The 23033-nt window shown below is 39.5% G+C and overlaps 1 protein-coding gene across 1 annotated transcript; it reads right to left on the bottom strand.

Moving 5' to 3' along the window:
* Positions 1-923: 923 nt before the first annotated feature.
* On the bottom strand, positions 924-16655 carry acanb (aggrecan b). Its single transcript, XM_085462502.1, has 17 exons — positions 16583-16655; positions 13316-13699; positions 12983-13157; positions 12202-12329; positions 11780-12073; positions 10788-10985; positions 10475-10649; positions 10135-10262; positions 9711-10004; positions 9058-9159; positions 8771-8875; positions 7145-8374; positions 6713-6871; positions 5945-6027; positions 5611-5755; positions 4595-4777; positions 924-3182 (listed from the first exon to the last, which is right to left on the bottom strand). Exons 1-17 carry the CDS (start codon positions 16653-16655, stop codon positions 3094-3096), a joined length of 3945 nt encoding a protein of 1314 aa, XP_085318628.1. The 3' UTR covers positions 924-3093.
* Between the last annotated feature and the right edge of the window lie 6378 nt (positions 16656-23033).

The following is a 23033-nucleotide window of genomic DNA, read 5'->3' as shown; positions in this document are numbered from 1 at the left end:
GTAGTCTAACCACTACGCTATCCAGCTGCTGTATATATATATATATATATATGTGTGTATATATATATGTCTATCTATCAAAAAATACGGAAAGTGTGAAAGGCAATGAGTGGTTCTTAGTTATGTTTCAATATTTTGGATATCCTTTAATATTGTGTGATTTGCAACTCTGAAACACCTTCTATGATTTGTTCATTGAATTTCCTGTTTGTTGTAGATTGCAAACAACCACTAAGAAGTCTGCTCACTAGGTACTGATTCAGTTTCACTTTACTCTTCAAACGGGAGAGTTGAAATAGGTTCCTGAGCCGTACAAAACAGGCACCTTATGTAAAGCTAACATGCGCCACTCTGTCTGGGCACTATGTGCTTTTAGATGAGTGGAGTCAAACATGTCGCTACGCCCTCCTGCATGTGGGTGGGAACAGACGTTCTAGTGACTATGCTGCCACTGGATTTTAGAAACACATCCTATTTACCTGAGTGGACACATACAGATTTCATGCCTGCACAGGTTGGAACATACACCTCAGATCACTGCACACATATGTGTCGTGTAACCACGAAGGCAGACTCACCACACGGATGTGTATACATGCCTGAAATATACACACAGCTACACTGCCTGGTAGAAATACACAGAGCAGATCTGTTTGCTGTGACTACAGTGATGAAGGTAGCTGCTGTAGTGGCCGATGAAGGAGCTATTTATCGTGTGCTTTTTTTCACAGTGTATTTCCACAGGAAGGTAAAAACAAACTGTATGCCAGGTTGTGCCTCTGGCTCCAGAGACTTTACCTCAAATTCGACCGCTTAAGGGAAAGATGCTTCCATAAAAACGACCAAAAGAAAAAAAAAAAATTTTCAAACAGAAAATGTTGATGACTCTTGAATCGTTAAGAATAGGACAAAAATTCCAGGAGACAGATGATTCCAAGTTTTATTCAGTACAGCACATTACGGTATACTGTATGTTCACATCAGAAGTTGGGATCTGAACAGTTACAGCAGAATTTACATCTATGTGATCATTTTGCTTTATTTCTTAAGATATTTTAGTTGTTGGAAGAACCAGTAGTTCACAAACACTGAAACAGACTCACTCTTCAGGTTGAGCTTTGCACATATTATGTACAGTACTGCAGTACAGAGGGAGCATCAATGGATTTCATTCATATAATTGAATGTTATTAAAAAAAACCTAAAAATGTGTAAGCGTTTGCTTTGTGAGTTCCATGATCTACTTTTGTATGCCTGTCCATGAGCGACTAAGAGGTTTCAGTGTTTGTGAGCTGGTCTGTAAAAGGTCACATATGCACTAAAATAACTGCAATGTCTCAGAGGTGAAGCAAATCTTGACCTTCACAGGTCATGGTCAACATTTCAGAATCGTTTCATCCACCCCAAAACGAACCCTACATGTCATTATTTTTCCTAATTTCTGCTGCTTCTAATTTATTCTTTTTAAGAATGTCTGTCGATAATACCCTGTTACTTGACACACAGCCAGAAACCTCCACAAAATAAACAAACCAAAGAAAAAAAACCCAGCCTGTTTCTTCCTCTGTACTGGTGGCTGTCAAACGCCCATGTGTTTGGTGATGCATATGTGTAACTTTCCAGTTAACTAACTAACAACCTGACAAAAAAGTAGATGATGAATAAATCAAAACAATTAAACTGCGTGCGCGTTGTAAGTTATGACAGATCCTGCTGTTCAGAGAATTCTGCTGAGAATATTTACAGTAAGAAATATATTTAAAAAAAAAACAACAGAAGTTAAGGACTGCCTTTAAGAAATCTACCCAACTTTAAAGACAATGAGAGCATCTTTTCCACCAGCAGATGGCAGGTCACACTGTTGTTGAGGTGACTTTTTTTTTCTTTTTTTTTTTTAATTTAAGGCGCACTGGATTCAAATGATAAGCAAAGAAATGAGCAAAAACTTCCAAAGTGCATGAGTGCCTGCTGTTTCAGTCCAGGATTGTTGCACTTCAATCATGAACTTTCTCGTTACCAAATACAACAGCACATTCATTTCAGTATATCTGAAGCTGTGGTGATGTGTTAGCACTGAGGAGGTTGTGACAAAATCATTTAAGGCTTGAAAGATGATTTCAAATTATGGCAGCACTGGATGGATGACAAACTATAGTCAAACTGAATTTAAACTAAAATGAAAGAATGTTTTTTTTATTGTTTATTGTTTTTGTTTGTTTGTTTTGATTTTAAAATGCTTTTAAAAAATATTAGTGTGGAAAAAATGAGACAAGAGTTAGCTGGTGTGATAATCCTGACTTTTTTTTTGGGGGGGGGTGGAACCTTTGTTGGCTTCTAAAGAAGGTGTTTTCCAGTTTGAGAACCACAGGTCTACAGGATTAAAGAATTGAGTTCTTTTGTACCAATGTGTTGCCAAGACTTTACTTATATTTAAGAAAAAAAAATTCTAATTTTCAAAGCCTCCTCAATTCAGATGAAATGACTTTACTGCATTCTGAACAGCTGTCACAACCAGATGATTTAATTATCACTCTGCTGGTATATGTAGATTGAAAGAAAAAAAAAGGTTTGTTTCAGTTCTCAGAATCACTCAGATTCGGTCTTTAGATCCAAAGACAAAAAAAGAAAGAAAAAGGAAAGAAACACAGATCTTGGAAAACACTTACCCTATACTAGCAATGAATCTGACTTCAGAGAGTCAACCACATGTACTGGGCTGTTTTGGACTTCACATGTTACTCTTCAGCCTCTCTTGACTGACGGACAGTTTCATCTGACTGACCTTGTCTGCAGTGCTGGCAGCACATTGCAGAAAATATTTTGCGTTAAGATTTTTTTTTTAAAATACCGGATAATAGCTATAAATTAAATGTTATAAATACAAAGAAAAGTGCCTTAAGAAGTTGACGAGTGACTGTTAAAGACCCAAAACATCAGTTAGTTACACTATCAGTCTAAATGTGCTTCAGTTGGTGGATATCCATGGTAGGGGAGGGCATGTTATCGTTTTGGTCAGGCATTTGCATTGGTGTCCATGCTTCTTTACACGAGGGGTCCTTTGTGGCTCTCTGTTGTATGTCCTTTCAGTGCTGCTCAGGGCAGTTTCTGCTCCCACGGGGTGCTCACTCCTTTACTTCTTCTCCTGAGGGATCTTTTGTTTAGCCTGTTATGGCTGGCACCAGCTGAGCAGAAGAAAAGGTACACATGCTCATCATATAAATGTGAGCTGCCAGAAGACTTTAAGAATTATCGTGCAGTCAGTGGTGTGGTTAAGGAATGCATTTCAGAAAATCTTTATCGGTGTAATGGTAGAGTGTCAGTGTTACTGGAGGTACACTTTTTGTGCACAAAACATTACTCCTGCCTCACTCGAGATATACATTCTCTGTTTGCCTTGGTTTTGCATTCCTAGTTAAAACACTAGGAACACCCAGAGCTAGAGGTTTAATTCAGTTTGATTCCATATCTCATTCCATGCATCTGTAAACATGATAGCTCAAAAAGTTTTGAATGAATTTGTTGGTAGGGGTGTAGAGTGGGGTCATGTTAACAATATGTTAAAATTTGTCTTACGTCCAACAAGGTTTTCAAGGTCAGTTTAGTGTTTTTTTTTGGTTGAAATGGACAATCAGCCCTGTAACTTACAAACTATGATTCTTACAAGGGTGGTGTGTATTGTCTACATTTAGAAAGTACTGCATAAAGATTTAAAATACAGATTTCAGGCTATGCTTCATGCAAGAGATTAATTAATATCTTGGCACAGATGCATATTAGATTTTGAAGCCGGCTTTAAAAAACAGTCACTTCCCATAAATCCACATGTTCAAATGCAACCATTAATCCAAAAATAAACTTGCTAACACCCTGATACAAAAGCGATTTTGGTGACTGCAGCTAATTAGCAACTCACACTTTTAAACTTTGTTTAGTGTAAGGGCTGTCACGGCACAAATTCCAATTGTAGTAACTGAACTTGGTCTTTCCACAGTGATTGCACTGTTGGGGAATTATAGTTACACATATCTAACTAATAATATGTTTTTCTGTGTAGCTGTACAATTTAAGTATTGAAAGTTGTCAAAATTAAGTATTTTATTACTGGATACAGTAACTAACTAGCAGGCATGTGTGTTAGTCTGATGCACCCATAGTCTGGGATTGCAATTTTCTAACTAAACTTGCCATCGCTTGCTTTTTATTTAGACTTCAAACATTTTTTTTGTGGTCTTTTAATTATTTTGTATAATTATATGTTTCAAGAAAAACAAGTGACTCTGGCCTATCCTTAAGAGCTGCATCACTTCCATTATCACTTTGCTGCCATAGCCAGAGCAGCTTCCTGAAACGGTGCCATAACTATTTAACACACAACTACAAACTCAGCCAGATCCAGAGAACTGTAAAGGTTCCTTGTTCAAGTGTCTTCAATCAGGGGTCTTACAAAAAACTAATTTTAATTTTATTATAATGCATTGTTTTATGATGTTTAGGCCTTTGTCTTTTTTATGTTAGTCTGCCAGGTTTGTTTTTCTTTTTGTGACTGTAAGGCCCAACTCTTTTAGGTTCAAGTTAGAAACGAATGATAAATCACCTTCTGTACATTCCACTTGCGGCTCTGTCCATTGTCCGTCATCCATACAGCGTATGACAGGCAAGTGGCGCTGTTTGTAGCCTGCGTCACACTGGTAGCGGACTATAGAGTTGACAGGGCTGCGTGGCGTGATGTTGCCCATCGGCTGGGCATGTTCCACCTCAGGGGGAGGGCCACACATGACTGACAGAGATAAATAAACAATGAAAACAAAAACAATATTTCAATGAGCTGACAATTTAAAATAAAGTCTGGTGTTATCATAGTGTAATCGAGGCTCCTGGTTCACTCTAAAACATGGCTAACATGACTGATTACGGATGACAATCGAGAACAGTTCTTGTATACACAATTGGTTCCCAGTAGTCTAATTCCTTGGAATCGCTTGCGTGCCTGCCTACAGATCCCGCTTATTGAGTCCACTTGCACTTGCAGTCAGCTCATTTGATTTTGTGTGCCTGAGGTAGTGGTGCAGTCTCCAACGTGGATACTTTTATTTTTATTGCACAAAATGACAAGAGTGAGATGGTAAAGTGGAGACTGCTTTCAGGACAGAAACAACTGCATTATGCTGCTAACACAACTTCAGCTTTTCATATTCGCTTTGTTGTGTCAGTTTTGTGTTTGTATCTAAATGCTAAGAAAAAGATTGTGTGTGTGTCCTCATTGGAGTAGAGATTTGTGCTGGTGTGTTGGACCATAGCCTCAGCTTTATATTGTTAAATGGTAATTGTGAGACAGTGTGTTTCGGGTCATTTTACGGAGAAACGTATGAGGAATTGCTTTCTCCTTGGACTCCTGCATTATTTTTAAGAAAAAGTTATATCAATAATGGAATCAGATTCACTAAATACTTATCAATTCCCATCCCCATCAAGAGTTTTGTGCTTGCAATGTTTTTCAGTTATGATTTCTGTGCTATGATTGGCCGAAATAAAGCTACCTCACTGACATTACCTCTAAAAACAGAAAGCTAAACGTTTTAGTAATCGAGATGTTTAATCAAGTAAACTGACCGGGTCCAGTCTTGCAGGTGAAGGGAAGGTAGTAGTTGCAGGGCACGTCATTCCACTGTCCACCCTCATGCCAGATCATAACCACACAATCTTCTCCAGAGTCAAAGTAGTTATCTGGTTGGTTGGGCCTCCAGTTCTCAAAGGTCTAAAAGGATTACAGAACAATATTTTGCCAATACAAAACTTTAAAATTAAGTAAAAAGTAAGAATTCTCTAACTATACAAAATCTTCATAAAATTCATAAAAAAAAAATATATGATTGAGAAAGATCAGGTTTGTCCAGACGGTGCTATGGCTTCCTGAGTACACAACTGAATCTCTAACCAAACTCACCAGGGGACTCCCGTCTGTCCAGTGGAACACATTCTGCATATCTTTGTCACTGAGTCCAATCCACTGGTATTCCTCACCGTTAGCTGTTGGGAAGTGACAACGTCAATTTAGCCTTTCAAACAAATATGACTTAACCTTCCCATGTTTTATGTCGATAGCCCTTTGATGTGACGTGATGCAGTGGTTTACCACTTTTGGCTCACAGCAAATACAGTCCTGTGAAAACGTATTTGGATACTTGATATTTATATCACAAATGCACTTGAGCATCAGGGCACAAATTAAATTATTTGTACTGTTTCTTTACTTCTTACTTGCTCTGCAGCACTTTGTTCTACTATACTTCAATGTGCTATGCAAATAAATTAACTTGACTTGATTTCAGGATTTTCTGGTAGACAGCAGAATTAATCAATAATGACAATCGTTCAGGTGATTGCAAATAAGTAAATAAGTCATGAAAGAATAAAGTTACGTTGAAACCAAGCACACCATTGTTTTTCTTGTGACATTACCAATAAGTTTGATGTGTCACATGGCCCTCTTCCTATTGAAAAAACAAAAGTTGTATCCAAGATGGCCGACTTCAAAATGGCCACCATGGTCACCACCCATCTTGAGGAGTTTGCCCCCTCACATATACTAATGTGCCACAAACAGGACTTTAATATCACCAACCATTCCCATGTTATTACGGTGTATCCATATAAATGGCCCACCCTGTATAATGTCGAAGGCTGGTCACTCATCTTTCCAACAGTTACTTACAGATGAGAAACTGCTGCTCCTCCTGGGAGCTGATGCTGACCAGGTGGGCATTGAGTTCCTGACAGTGTTTCTCAGCTTCAGCCCAAGTGTCTCTCCCTGTAAAGTGCCGGTAACAGCTGCCCATAAACTTCACCCAGTCATCGGGACAGTCCTGCACAGCTACACACATTTGGACAAAAATCTTAAAAACAAATAAACAAATATACGTCTCACTAAAGATATCTGGCTTCTTCAACTTTTTCAGTTTTGCGTGCTGTTGTTCAGTGACTCAGATCCTAAGCTCCATGGGTTTGGATCACTGGTGTCTACATAAGTTTATAGCGAGGAACAATAGGCATTCATTTTAACATGAGTGATTATGCAGTCACTTTGCTTGATAAATAAGGTTCTTTCCCAAAATGTTGGCTATGTCAACAGACAAAAAGAACATACCTTTCTTCACTTCTGGCTCCTCCACAACAGCAGGAGTGACTAAAGACACAGATGGTACCGTGGTTGGGCTGATGTAGGGTGTGCTCCCCTCCTGGACTTTTTCCTCATGTCCCGATTGATCATAAGCTGAATAAATCTGCAGTTCCTCCAAATTCAGAGTGGTGCCACTTCCTGATGGCTGCAAGATTTGATCTAAAATTCTGTTCCCTGAACCACTTCCTTGCCCACTTATCTCCACCACACCCCTGCCCTGCTCAGGATGTTGTGCCAGTGTTGGTAGAGTCATTTCTACCATTTCATCATCTGTTAAGTAGATAACATCATCGTGATGCTGCAAAGAGTGTCCAGAGGCAGAGCCACTGCCAGAAAAACCAGATGGAAAACCACTGGAAAAGCCACTGTGAAACCCTGATCCAATGGGATATCCAGACAACTCTTTCTCCAGAGATGGTAGGACCGTCAAGTCAATGCGACCTGAAAACTCTTGGGAACCTGATGCAGACATACCTCCTGACCCAGATGCACTTGATTCCAAGATATCAAATCCTGCTCGGCCTAGTTCCTGCTCGGTGGCCTTTTGCTGGGTTTGTAAAACTTCCACCATCTTTCCATCTAACATGATTATTATGGAGTTTCCGCTGCTGCCACTGGTGTCCCCACTTCCACTGGGAAAATCTGATCCAGATGTAATAAAACCAGAGTATTCTTTGTCAAACCCCTCCCCAGATCCAGATACCGTGCCAGTTTCTCCAGATGCACTACCAAGATCTCCAGATGCACTTCCAGGATCTCCAGATGGACTACCAGGATCTCCAGAGGCACTTCCAAGATCTCCAGATGCACTTCCAAGATCTCCAGATGCACTTCCAAGATCTCCAGATGCACTACCAAGATCTCCAGATGCACTACCAAGATCTCCAGACGCACTACCCAGATATCCAGATGCACTACCCAGATATCCAGATGCACTACCCAGATCTCCAGATGCACTACCAGGTTCTCCAGATGTGAAGATGTCAACACTTCCCCTTTCTGCCTCCTGTTGTTCTCCAGAGGTAGACTGGTCTCCAGAGAAGACATCACTGTCTCCGCTAAACTTGACTTCCACATCTGACCCAGATCCATCACCGCTGGAGGTGGAGGTGCCAGACTCTCCAGAGAAATCTCCATTGGCTGAATGTTCAGCTGAACCAGAGCCCGAAAAATCAACTGGTACCGGAATGGTTTTGACTGTGGGGAATCGTAAGAATCCAGACAAGAATCCAAGAATTAGTTTATTATAGCTTAGTGAGAAAAGTTACCTGTTGTGTTTAGTTTGACAAAACCTATTGTATTACTTTCTAATAAGAAATATTTTATATAAGGCTTATACTCTAATGGCTTTAGAAGTGATTACTAGACAATTTAGTAACACATATATGTGACATTCAAGAAAAAAAAACCTAATATATTAATTGTTTGTATTTAAAAAACTCAAATAAGTATCTCAAACTCTTCACGACTTTAAAAGTGAGTCCTGGTATTAAATTATTACATCAAAATTTTGACACAAGACATTAATAGGTAGAATTAAACATTAAGTCAGTTGATTTAATTGATTGACAAAGTTGTTTATGGCTGTCTTACCTGTAGGAATAACTTTTTGAGGTGTGATGATGGTCTCATTGACAAAGTCAATATCAGTAATGTTTGTACTGGTTTCAGTTTCATTGTAGTCTACAGTAGTTGCAACTAAAAGCAAACAAAATAAAGTTTAAAATCAGAAATTTTTACCTGCATTCACAGTAGAAAGCAAGGCCATATTACATTTATTTTTGTGAGTTTTTGTTTTGTTTACCAAACATTACAACTGTAATAATAAGCCAAGAAAAGAGCAGGGATTTTAAAGTGCTATTTGCATGCATGTGTCTTACCAGTGCTATCAGTGATAGCTATTGTCTTGTTGATAACATCCTCAGTCACTGTGGTCAAATTTACACTGGTTTCATTGTTAACATAAACAACGGGAACTTCAGCTGAAAGAAACAAATTGCAGTGAGCAGATGAAGTTTTCTGGGATGGTTAAAACATGCAGATAAAACGTTGTATCAGTATCATTATAATAAAAATGTAAAACATCAAATATCAACATTGCAGACTATACAACAAGATCACATCTATATTGTTTCACGTGTTTACCTCTTTATCAATTATGTTTTACTTTTCCAATCTTTAAGGTATCCATCAACAACTGATCCCTACCTTAATTGATTCAAACCATGTATCTCTTACTTTTAAATAACTTCCCAGTGTATAATAGCACACGTCAAGATTCACAGTGGCAATGTTCAGGGTTTATTGCCAACTCAACATCTGATTAACAATGCATCTTTCTATTCAAACGAGCCTCAGTGAAATCTGTCTTTCCATGCAATAAAAAAGATTCTTCACCCTCAATAAACATGAAGCAATCATTCTGAGAAAAAATGCAACTGAAATATATAAAATCAATGGTTTATTTACGAAAATAATGAAATTAATGCTTTTTTTTTGCACATAAATGAATCCACACTTAACCCATTCCTACCTCTAAAACAGTAGGCATCATATTGCAAGTCCTCACTGGGGAAGCCTGTCTGGTTGGGGTAGGTGTAGATGGTGTGGACTCCCACCTGGTTGCCTCCACAGTGAGACCTGGGGGTTGTGATAGGGAAGCGGACACTGCGGTCCATTAACCAGCCGGGACTGCACTGGTCAAGTCCTTGATTCCAGGCAGCATAGAGCTCCCCAGGAGTGGCCAGGGTGGCGTTAAGTTTCTCACAGTGATGCACAGCCTCCTCATAAGTGAATCTGCCATAGTCAGTTGTGAAGAAGACCACACCTAACAGAAAGTACAAACAGGCAGAAGTGGTTAAACAGTCTGTTAGAAAGATGTTACAGTTTTGTTTAGAGTGTTGTAGAGGACACAGAAGTGGAAGTTTGATGTCCTCAGAGTGATTAAAGCTCCTCACCTGTCAAACGTTCAACATAGCAGTATACATCATAGAGTTCAGTGGCTGGTCTCAGGCCATAGGATCTGACTCCTTTGAGGTCTAGAAGGTTACCAGCACAGTTTTCTCTGGGTGACACAATTGGATACCTGAGGAAGAAAGAGAGTGTAAGTGCAGTTTAATAAGGACATGGTTTGCTGTACAATAAAAATTATGATATGAAATATTTTTTTATTTCTTTTGATGTCACTATGAGGGCTGCAATCCAGAGTTCAAAGTAAAACATTTCAAACTAAAACTCACTGTACTGTATGACAAAGATAATGTATATTTTGATATATATCTATGCTACATGTCTCACCGGACAGTTTGGTCGCTTAACCAGCCGGCGTCACATTGATGTAGACCTTTCTCAAAGGCTGCCTGCAGCTGCTGAGGACTGGCAATGACTGCCCCAATGTTCTGGCAAGCCTGCTGAGCCTTCAAAAACGTTAGAGTATACCGACCGGTAATGGGTCGATAGTGGAACACCACACCTGGGACAAGATTACAGGATTACAGTGGCAACCTCACTTTTTTGTACTTGTATTGTAGTCCTCTGAAATTTCCTATTAAAATGTAGGGAAAAATGTTCCAGAGGATTCTGTTATTGATTATAACGTGTAAGTGCGTACCAGTCGGAGCCATAGGGGCATCTACATCTGTCATACTTGGAGGTATAGGTAGTGGAGGCAGAGTAACTACTTCCCCAGTTTTGGACTCTTCTTTTTCAGATGAAGGGATGATGCCCGGCACCTGAGCAGGAGGCGCCACGGTAACAATGTATGGGAATGGAGTGGTCTGCCCAGGCACGGCATCTTTGTCTTCATCGGCTAAGGAAATAAAATTGCATTACTGACAAATTATTATAGCCTTAGTAGTCAGCACATCTAGACATTTACACATCCAGTTAGAAAAACACCTCACATATTTATTAAATTTATAAGAGCAATATAGTCAAGTAAAAGAATAAGGGCAGGGAAATACTGATGTTCTCATAATTTGCATTTAAATAAGCAAGCAGTGCTCTGTATTTGGAACTGTGTCTAAAACATAAAGGAGCTATTATAGAAGTATTTAAACATAAAATTTTGACAAAATTAGAATGAGCAGTGCCATTTTAAGTGCTAGTGATCACAACCTAAAGCAAGAGATGTGAAACCTGTTTCAAACCTAGGTATTAGGGTCTCTTTGCTGTTAGTGAATAGATTTAAACACCATAACTCTAAGGAAACCAATATAAAAGTAGCTTGATTGGCCACCTCTGCAAGTTCAACCCAAGAGCATACCACTTGATGGAAAGGTCTGTCTCCAAGTACCCAAAATATAATAATGGGATGTGCCTTTGACTTTCACATCTACTGACAGCGATAATACAAATGTGACCTGTTTTAGAGGCAAAGTTATTGAATTCCAAAAATAACTCAACAGCTAAAGAAAAAAAACAAAAAAAACCAAAAATCATCCATGACCAGGCCTCTTGGAATTATGGGCTCTAGAGATTTGAATCAGACGTAGGGTTGTTTGGCCACAGTACAGGTTGATATGCTTGGAGCAGACCACAGACACCATTCAATGAAAAGAACATGATACCAGCGTAGGGTACTAGAGTTCCTAGAGTACTTGCCTTGGAAGCAAATGGCATCATGGCGATCGTCTGGATAGGGGTACCCAGTCTGGTTGGGGAACAGGTAGACGGTTCTCACTCCCAGGAGGCCCCCTCCGCACTGAGGCCTGGCGATGTTGATAGGGTATCGTACACTCCTGTCTGCCAGCCAGCCAGCATTACACACGTCCATACCATTCTTCCAGGCGAGGTAAAGCTCTCCTGTGGTGGCAAGTCTGGCACCAAGTTTAGCACACTGATCTTTTGCCTCGTAAAAGCTAAACTTCTCTACAGACATAGAGTAGAAGACTCTGCCTGGAAGCAAGGAGGGTAGAAGAAGAGAGGAAAGCACAGTGATGTGAACGGATGCAGTTATTTATGCTATGAGGTTTTCTGTGAATCATGGGGAGCTTTGAAAACTTGCCCTTGTTTGCTTAGCCTACCTGGCATCTTTTCAGCAAAACAATACACGTCATAGGTCTCGTTGACGTCTCTCACCCCATAGGTCCTGACACCAGGAAGTTCTCTCTTGTCTCCGTAGCAGGGTTCTCGTGGATGATGGATGGGGTACCTTGAGGAAAGAAAAGAAATAACTGAGAAACGTATTGCAGGTAAATATTCTAAGTGGTTTTGTCCCCAGCAAAGTAGACACTTTTTAAATTTAACTATCCATCCACATATTTCCTGCTTTCAGTTTTAAACTAAAAGACATTTGTGGTAGGTAAACTGGTGATTCTAAATTGACCGTAGTCATTCATGCCAAAACCTGTGTTGTTGAACTATAGAGCTGCCTGAGGCTAATTCCACCTCAAAGCAGCAAATCTTACAACATGTTCTGCTTTATCATCTCTGATTTGGATAAAAATGTTAAAGTCCAATATTTGAACATTTATGATGACTGCTATGGAATTTTACCTCCACATACAAAATACTTTTCTCGATTTCATTGCCTTATTTGCACATTGAAATCTTAGGCAATGGTTCAACATGACTTCTTCTGAAGCTGTTAAGGATAAAAGCATTAAACCTCTTACTGGACTTTTCTAACATCAAAGTGAATCAGGATTTATAATTTTGGACAGGTACAGAGACAGAATCTTATCATGGACCTGCTCTATTTGTACTCTTGTACTCTCTCTGCATTGAGTGCTTGGCTATTCTTCAATCTTCTGCAACTGTGATAAGTATTTTCAACATTTGATGGTTAAAAAGGGTAAACACTACCTGACCGTCTGATCAGAAAGCCATCCAGCATCACACTGGTGGAATCCATCATCATATGCAGCCTGCAGTTGGGCTAGGGTAGCAATGGTGGCACTGTTCTGGATACAGGCTGCCTTGGCCTTCTCAAATGTCAAGGTGTAACGCGTGGAGATGGCACGGTAGTGGAACACAATACCTATGAGACACATAAAGTTAGCAGAGGGCAGTTCTCAGATAAAAACAAAGTGTATTGTTGGCAACTTTCACTTTGAGTGAAACAGGCACAAACAATGATTGGTTACTGCTTTACACCCTTTTAAAGTGAACAAAGCTGTTAGTGGTTTCGTATCGTACCCTGAACTTGCATTTCCACAGTATCGTAGTTGTGCTCGATGCCATGTGTCACCTCACAGCGGTAGATGCCAGAATCTTTGGACCTAAGCTCTGTCATTTCCAGGGTGGCATCAGTGGGAAACAGCGGATAGTTAGCCAACATCGCTCTGTCCAAATAATCTTGCTTGACCTCAACTTTGCCCTGCGATGCCACTAAGATGGTGTCGACTTTGTCCTTGGTGATGTAGGTCCATTTAATGCGGTGGGAGAGTGTAGTGACGGTCAGGGCTCCAGTGTCATTGAGGCTCTTATCCAAGAAGTAACATGGCACCTCCACCTTTCCCCCCAGGAGAGGACGAAGAGGCATCTCCACAGGGATGCTGACATGTAATGTGCTTTCAACATCTGGGATAAAGATAGGCACAATTGTTCGAGGTGCAATTTAATATACTGTGCAGAGATGCAGTCAGGTCAAAAAATCTGGGACCACAATAAACATCTGTTAAATTTCATGCAAAGTGTGAAATAGTAAGACAGATGAAGCAACAAGAGACATTTCAAAACATAAGACAACACAGACCACGAATCAATATTAACCAATTTGTGGCACTGACAAGGTTGAAACCTCACGAGAGCGTAGAGCTGGGCGATAGAACGATAACGATATGTATCGCGATATAACTTTTACTCGATAGAGAAATTAAGCTATCGCGATAGACCTCGCCGCTCTTGTCCTCTTAAAAAAAAAAAAAAAAAAAAAAAAAAAAAAAGGTCAGCCAATCCAAATTAAGTAGCGCAGAGCCGAACCAATCACAGCCGCAGCGTCACGTCGCGTGACTTGTTACGTACAGCACAAGTGCCAAGCCGCACGTGTGTTTGTTTGGGAAGCAGCCAGCGGGTAATGGAGCCAGCGCCTAATGGAGGAAATGAGCGTGACCTTAAGAGAAAACAGATGATGGTTCCAATGCCGGAGAGATTATCGAACGGAAGAGCCATAGAAGTTCCGTAGTGTGAAGGTATTTCGGCTATTTCAAGTCTGACAAAAAACAGAGTAGCGTGCACTGTAAATTGTGCCGAAAACAAGTCTGGAAATACAATAAACTGGTGCATGCGTCACACTGTGCGCCACGTTATTGTTTCGGTGAAATGAATTTCTACAATACTGTTAATTCTACTCTCTGCAGTGTTTAAATGCTTACATATACACACAGTTACTGTCCCTCCACACATACGACTCGGTTCTGCTTCTATGCCCCAGCTTTGTTTACTTTTTCCCACCGAGGCTTCTAGACTTCTGATTGGCCAACATTTCTGCACGGTTAGGAATCTAGCGCCACCTGCTGCTTTGGCATGTTCATAGCAGCGTTTTCCTTCATTTCTGCCTTTATGTGTGGACGGGATTATTTTTTAAAATGAAAACGGAAAATCTCAGTTTTCAAAAATACCCGTGCACGTGTGGACGTAGCCTCAGTCTCTGACTGGAAGCGCTAATTCGTCATTCGGCTTTTGTCAGACTAAAGTAACTGTTAAAACTGTTTGAAAAGCTCAGCTATACAACAAGGAGAGATTGAGTATTTCCTTTTAGTTCTCAGTTTATTTGATATTGACAAAAGTTAGTCAGTTTTGTCTGTTCTTCTGTAAAACAAACTAAGATTTGTTTTTAGAATTAATATTTTGTTTCTAAGTGGAATTGACAATTTAGTCTGTTTTGTTTGTTCTATTTTGAAACTTAAACGCTTTAGCGGCTGCCTTTTGTGTAGTTTGCAATATTTGCCTTTATTTATCTGAAAAAGTCTCATGTTCCTTAAGTACATCTACCCTGTTGAACTTATTATGAGAAATAAATATTTAAATCAAAACAAGCTGCTGATTATTTCACATTTTACTTGTGAGCAACGGCACATTTAAATCTTACAAATATAGTTATTTGGCTTATCGTGATAGATATCGTTATCGACTGAAGTGAAAAAAACATATCGTGATATGTCAGGGGTTTGACATTTGTTCAAACACAGATAAGAGAAATGAGACAACTGCAGACCGACTCAGAAAGTATTAGAAGACGTGCGCACGGGTGAATGCCTCTGAGAAGACACACACACCGAGTGCAGGCTTGCTTGCTTTATTTATAGTGAAAGTAAGTTACATAGTACTTCCTCTTTTAACTGAAAAGGGAGAGGTCAGGCATTATCTCAGCTTATCTGACCTTGCACACATACACTGAAAATAACAATGCAGAAGTATATCATGCTTATCTGACATCACACACTGAGGTAAGGAATGCATTATGTTCTCTTTAACAATAAGCTTGGTTATGTGAAAATATATGAACACACAAAATATAAGGCACACTTGATTATATTGTATTATAGAGATTTGGTTATAATGTATAATGTAGAAAATCTCTTAACATGATATGAAAAAATCTCATATCGCCCAGCTCTACGAGAGCGTAATAATGATACTGCTTATTAAGGACCAGTGGGGAAAGGGGGTGAAGTGTCATCACAAATAGGTAAAGGTATCAGGAATCTAAAACAAAACTGAAGGTCTCTGTACCTTCCTCCTTGCTCATTATGTTAACCTGTAGTGTCATTGGAATGTTATGGTTGTGCTGCAAAGGTGATATGTGTTGGTAGGGAGGGCGGGGGGTGTGGAGGGGGAGAAAAGGGACTTGTAGGGTTTAGGTTTGGGGTAATGTTCTCGGGAAATATTGTATGTTTGTGGTGTGTTGTATAAGACAGTTTCCCTTTGTTCTAAAAGCAAATCAATATTTCATTTTAAAAACTGAAGGTCTCTAAGGCGAACAGTACACGACACTCTCTGAAATCAAAAATGACCATCAGAAGATTAATATATCAAGGTTTTTAAAGATCGCAAAGTTGGTAGATAAGTACAACATGACTATAAATTAGCAAACGTCTTGCCCAAAGAAGGCTGACTAGTAGACTATCTGGTACAAAATAAATTATTTTCTTAGGGTGGGCAAAGACATACCAGTATTTAACAAAAAATATTATTTACTTTTTATTTTGAATTCAAATTTCAAATGTCTGGTCAAATACAACTGAACCCTAAACAGTGCAAATTGTCATGGACTTTCCTCCCATTCAACATTAACAGTCATAACTCTTAATATAACTGCTGGTAAAATGCTTCCCCCTGGTGGTGAAAGTTCTTCAGAGGGTATTTACAAAAAGTATCTTTAAGGGGTCAAAATTGGGGGGAAAAAAAAAAAAAAAGTTTGTAAGAGGCATTAAGAGGAGCAATTAAATTTTGGCCACTTACTATCATGGTCTTCAGAAGATATTGTTGCCCAGATGAGTGGTAAGGACACACACAGCAGAAACAAGGGGGTCATCGTTACCTGAAGAACAGCCAACATTGTAATCGCATTTGTGTACATGCTCATAGCCTTTTTACAATTTTTGCATTATTTATTGTTCACAAGTCGGGTAAAACGGGATATAAAATGACACACACTTTTAAAGTCTTATGACCAGAAATACATATGAAGTGGTGACACAAGTGTTAGAGTGAATTGAGGATTTAATTATGCCTCTATATGCCGCTGCGTTTCCTCCCCAGACTGTACACATATACTCCGTGTTATTCATTATATCCAGCACTTTTATTTATTGCATCAGCTAAAATGGAAATAGGCCATCATGAGTCTGCAGTATCACTTAGAAATGCTCACTGAGGAATGAAAGACCCTCTGTGTCTGGTCACATAAATGTGTTTAGAGCTAAAATAACTTCAGACAGCGAGTAGAAAGTATGAATCATTCATCTCAAAAGGTTCTTCATTTGTGAAAAAATGAATGTTGAATGAAGACTTTTCTTTCAGCAAAACTGTTATATTGTCTGCACTGTGCACGTGTCTGCCTGTAAATGTGTTTGTGTGCCATCTGTAACTTTGAATCATGCCCAACAGTCCCTCAAATGGTCACTTAAGGCTGGCTCCCAGTTGATCTCTGTGTTAAAATGAACAACTTTACAGCAGGAATACAGTTTGTAGCCATGTGTAGTTAAACTGTTTTGATCTCTATCACTAAATCCTACTTTATGACCACAAGAGTGAATTCTATATAATTCAAATTGTATTAACTTTTACTTATCTATGGTCCACACACAAGGCACTTCAGGGACTGGCTGTTAGGCTAAAACACGCTAAACTGGACCTCTCAGCTTTGTTTGAACTGTTGCCTGTTGAAGTAAAGTTATTGTGTATACAGTACTTTTCTGTTGGTAAGCGCTGTTGCAATTGTTAGCCTCTGTTAGCTGTTGTTAAGCAGCATTATCGAAACTTTCTTTGAAGGGGATCAAACATTGTTGGACTGATACTTACTGAATAGGGTATCATGCACCAGTTATTTTGATAAATGACATCATATTATTATTTCACTCATAAGTGAGGGCTAATTAGCAGCAAAACACACAAGTCTACACAGTCTACAGATGTTTCCTGCCTTCCAAGCTAGCAGATAATTCAGTACCCATTTTTATTATTTAAATGCAGACATATCTGCCTCTAAAAATCAACATGAGGACGTGCAAAAAGCAAAACTCTCAGGCTTCAAAGCTGTACTCCCAAACCAAACTGTAACACCACACTGGCCACAGTCTTCTTTTATAGACAGACTGACAGACATTTATGTTCTCCTCGGGGTGAATTGCGGCAACATTTTTGTTACACTGACTTATGTAATTCAGTTAATTCAGGTCTAAATAAAAATGACACAGTACTCAGTTTCATGACTAAATAACTGCAAATGTAATTACAAATAGCCTCAGCCTTATTTTGTGCCTTTCACTAATTAGCAAATGCTAAATGACATAGTGCAAACTTTAATTTGAGGTCCAACTATATCAATACATCACACAAACACAAAAATATTTACTCCTGAAGTATCTAAATGCAGCTTCTCATATATATATATATATATATATATATATATATATATATATATATATATATATATATATATATATATATATATATATATATATATATATATATATATATATATATATATATATATATGTACACACATACACTTTTTAGGTTAGAAAAGCCAGGCACGATACAATTTCAGCCAAACAACATGAGCTTTCGTATCACAAACTCACATCTGTCAAGCACCAACTACCTCATTGCTTATTTTTTCTCAACTTTCCACTGCTCTGACGTGAAGCACGGTCAAACAGGCAGAACCGTTGCAAGTCCCCACTGAACCCTCATTGTGCTGCTTTCACAAGCCCCAAGACAGGCGGCCGAATGCTCCCAGTTCCTTCCAAGCAGCCACAGAGAGACCTTTACAACCAATAAACCTGAAGCTCACAGTCACAAAGCCTTTGCTGACTGACTACTGAGTGACAGCCTCTGGAATGGGCCAAAAGAGAGCTACTGTGAGCTGGCAAATTTTCAATAATTCAACATAGAATTAAAATCAAGCGAGATAATGCAGACATATTAGAGGTCTGTCTGCAGATACATTACACAGCTGAGTGTGTGTCTGCATGTGTGTCTATGTGTCGGGTGTTATTCCATCCTACAGTAGCGTTAACATTTCTCCTGCTCTCTGAGATCTGTCTGCGGGTGAATGCTGGCTCAGTTTTGGAGGAAACACAAAATACCACAAAGCATGTGTAGACAGACGGACAAATCCACCCAGGATTGCTTTACTTTTGGCTTTGCCATGCTCAGTCCATAAGTCTTTTCATTAAACTTGTTCAAGAGGTAGAGGCAAAGAAAAAAAAACTTCATAAAAATGTGGCTGCATCTCTCGACCTTGGTAGAGGATGTTTTCTCTGAGTGCCGTTTCACTTATTTTTGGTGTCATTGAGTTTCTGAGTGACTCCTGATTTCCAGCTTTCCAGACTTCTTCTAGTTGCTCTCACATACTATATGTCACCCCTCATTATGAGGCTTTCTTGTAATTTTTTAAAAAGAGGTCTTGAGAAGTAGTTCTCCAGGTTCCTGAAGGTCTTTTTTTCCCCCTTTGGAATTAGCTGGGTTTTTTTGGTTTTTTTACCCATTTTCATTCCAGTCCTTGTACCGGATTATTTTCAGGAGAATTTTTTTTTTTTTGTTAAGATTATTAAAATTCTATAATTAATCAGAATCAGAATTAACAAAGTAATCTGATTCAGATTCTCATAACTTATTACCACATTACAAGTTTCTCAGATTGATTTCCCAAAACCCCTCTCATTAACATATACTTATTAATGCTTGCATATAAGTAGTTACAGTTAAAAGTTGGATCTTAATGTCCGTATCGACTCTTTTTAGTTAGTTAGTTACTGTTTTTGTCTGTTTCTATTATCAAAATGATGCCAAGGTATGGATATGCCAGAAAAAGAAACAATTTAACAGCAACTGGAAAGCCTGTTTTCTCCTGGCTTAGTTTCTTGTCTTGCAGTCTTCGTGGTGCATAATTCACAGTGATGCCAAGTGTGGTGAAAAGGGTGACAGACTTTAAAACTTTCCACCAGAGTGCAGTGTCATTAAAGGGAGCTATTATTCGTCAAGCTTTTTTTAAAAAAAATCTTGGACTCTACTAGAGTAGCTTGGCTTTTCTTTTTTCTTTCTTTTTTTTACCTTACAGGACCTCAGTTATCCTCTGCCTGACAAAAGACCTTTTAGCTCCTCAACTCTTTAGGGCATCTTTCTTCTGACTGGCTGCCCCTCACTCAGGAAGCGGGTGGGTGGGACTTGTGTGCTCACAACAGGAACTGCGGGGCTTAGATGACCACATTAAGGATATCTGCTCTTTTTGACATCACATGGAGCCAAGTGAAGGGGGAAAAACTGCTTCAAAATTTTTAGAGCAGTCTGAAGCCTTAACTTTTGATTTGCAGGGATTAGCAGGGAGCATAAACTGGCTTCACTGTCTGGAATGTTGGCATCCACCATTCTCACAATGTATATATGACAGGAAATACAAGAAAGGATCAAGCTGGATGAAGGATGAAGTTTTATTCTTGTCACGAGAGTTCTTGATGAGAGTATAACTCTTTAGATGAATGAGCACTGAATCTTATTGCATATCACATCTTTGTTACAGTCAGGGTGGTCTTTCCAGCACTGCACGAAACTAGCCAAAAGCAGCCAACAATCGACAAACTCTCACAATGGATCGGCACAGAGAAAGCCAGCAAAGTCTTTGCCCATTTCTCTAGCCAAACCAGCCTAAACCTTGCCTCTCTGTTGCTTAGTACCCAATCTCTCAGCAGATCTTAATGCACCCTTTAAATGCATCATTTAAACTGTGGCACATTTGTGAGCAAACTTTGCCAGCCCAGGTCAAACGAGTCATTCCTCCCTCCACCACAGAGTGCCCATTCAGTCAGTGGGGTGGCTGCAGCGCCCCTGTACAACCGCTGTGGTATGTTCTGCTCCCAGCTGAGGTGGAGGGCAATAAGGCCTTGGTCTGTTCCATCAACGGACAGAGGCGGGGCCTTAATATTCACAACCCTGCCAAGGTAAACACAAGGGAAGCTCCCTCCCCGCAAAACCACCACCACAACGTCACCCTCCACCCACTCTTCTCTAGCCCTACGGCAGGAGAACAGAGTCGACATTGATATGACAGCACACACAGAAACACTGAGCAACACTCACAGATCACTGAGGGGATGTGTTGGAGTACACGTCTGATGCCCCTGGTACAGAAAAAGCACGGGAGTGTGTGCACCTATGGATACGTACTGTAAGGCCTGTGTTTGAGAACACACACACCGACTCTTGCTCAGTGAAAAGTGCGGGGAGCTAAAAAAAAGATTCTCAGATGTTTCTGGATGCATTAATACATGTTTACGTAGTCACCAGTTTAAGAGATAAGAAATAGTTAAATGCGTGATATTTTCACACACACACACACACACACACACACACACACACACACACACACACACACACACATATATATGCACAAGTAGACACATATACAGACAGACTGACATCAGGAAGAAACTCCAAAGTCTCAAATGTAAGTTGCTGTTTAATAATGCAGAGTGTAAAGGTGTTTGCTTTAAATGAACTCTTTGTCAATTGTTTTTTCATCTCGACATCTGGGAATTACAATTCACAACATGCACTCATGCAGCCTGGTGTAACCATAGTAACAGGATGTCGCTCTACAACACTAATGTCCTATATAAACCTATAAGTGTTATCCCAGGGGAAAGGAATACCAATAACCAAACACAGAGCGGTTTTCTTATCAACAGCTCCACAAAGAGTTTGAATGAAAGAGGAATTTTAGAAAAATTGTACACAATCCTTCACATATTTTGTGCTTGAGACCGCAGAGACCCAAAACTCTAGTAAAAAAAAATAAAAAAATAAAACCTTGTTTAACAATATATTATGTTATATAAGGGCTTAGACAAGGAGTGCTGCAGTGCGTTTTAGTATTTTATTAAATGATACTTTGGGCCAGTATCACTGTTGAACCCTGGATAGGTATAGTTGAATCAAATTATTTTAAGCCCCTAGTTTATTACATGATAACACCCCCCCCCCCCCAAGCCACCAACTGTAACACCACTGGGCTAAATGATGACTGAAAACAACAAGCAAGCACAACATTTAGGTTTTCCTGACTCACGAAGAGAGCTGACACTGACTCTGACACTGATCGGCAGCCTAGTACACTTCATGATACAGTGTGTGATGGGTCCCATAATGCAAACAATTAAAATATTACTCACTACTGTATAAACATGTAGATATGATTTTAAAACATTCTTCAACAATGTAATAAAGTTTAATGGAATTAAAAATGACAAATAAGCATAAAAAATCACTCAGATTTAAGAGAAATTGACTGAACACCCCACAGAAGTCTCCAAACTTCTGTCACATCAAGATGAAATACTGACCAAAATCACGTTAGCATTACCTTCTGTGCCCACTGTAGTGGGTAGTCATCTACATCACTGTCATAGTAGTTATTATCAACAAACTAGTTGAGAAAACTACTGAAAGAAAAAATCAGAAAGTTACCTTTGGTTAGGCATCAGAGTACCTGAATCAATACCTGTCCCCCCAAAGAAGAGGAGGATATGTCAAAGTATCCCCTGAAACCTCTTTACAAAATTCCTCGCTAGAGCATCCAGTGGTGAGTTGTAAAACGTACCGTTGATGCTGCAATGCTCCCAGTGCCAGCGACTACAGGGGCCTCTCGCTCCTGCCTGTGTAGGAGTGCAGAAAGAAGCTCTATTCAAATTCTGCCACACATTTAGATGTTGGAAAGAGTGAGGGAGGGAAAGGAGTGGAGAGAGAGAGATGTGGGATCCTCCTGCCAGTTGGTGAGGTCATGCAAACAGCCTTGAATATCAAAGCTGAAGAAGTAAATCAGTCATCAGTCTGGTCAGTGTCAGATTAGCACTGAGTGTGTGTGTGTGTGCTCAAAATGTATAGAATAAATCACTATATGAATAGACAAGCTTTATTTAATCCCACACTGGGGAAATTCACTTGTTAGAGATATATTAGAAAAATAAAAATCGAAAAGAAATTAAGAAAACAAATCGTGTGCAAAAAATAATATGATTTTATGTACATAAAGTGTAGTGGCATTTTTCCTGTGTGGATAATGGTACCGTCTGGCTGCTATCAGGATGAAGGACTTACAATAGTGCTGGGGTTGGGAGGTGTTGTCCATAATGGGCATTCACTTGGCTGACGTCCTCCTCTCACCCACCTCCTCTGTGGGGTCTAGGGGACT

The sequence above is a fragment of the Copadichromis virginalis genome, linkage group LG7 (genome assembly GCF_057382275.1).
Source record: "Copadichromis virginalis isolate Kocher_CV1m ecotype Utaka linkage group LG7, C_Virginalis_male_GT1.1, whole genome shotgun sequence".
Lineage (NCBI taxonomy): Eukaryota > Metazoa > Chordata > Actinopteri > Cichliformes > Cichlidae > Copadichromis > Copadichromis virginalis.
Note: the sequence above shows the minus strand (reverse complement) of the source record. Positions and strands in the feature narration are given on the sequence as shown.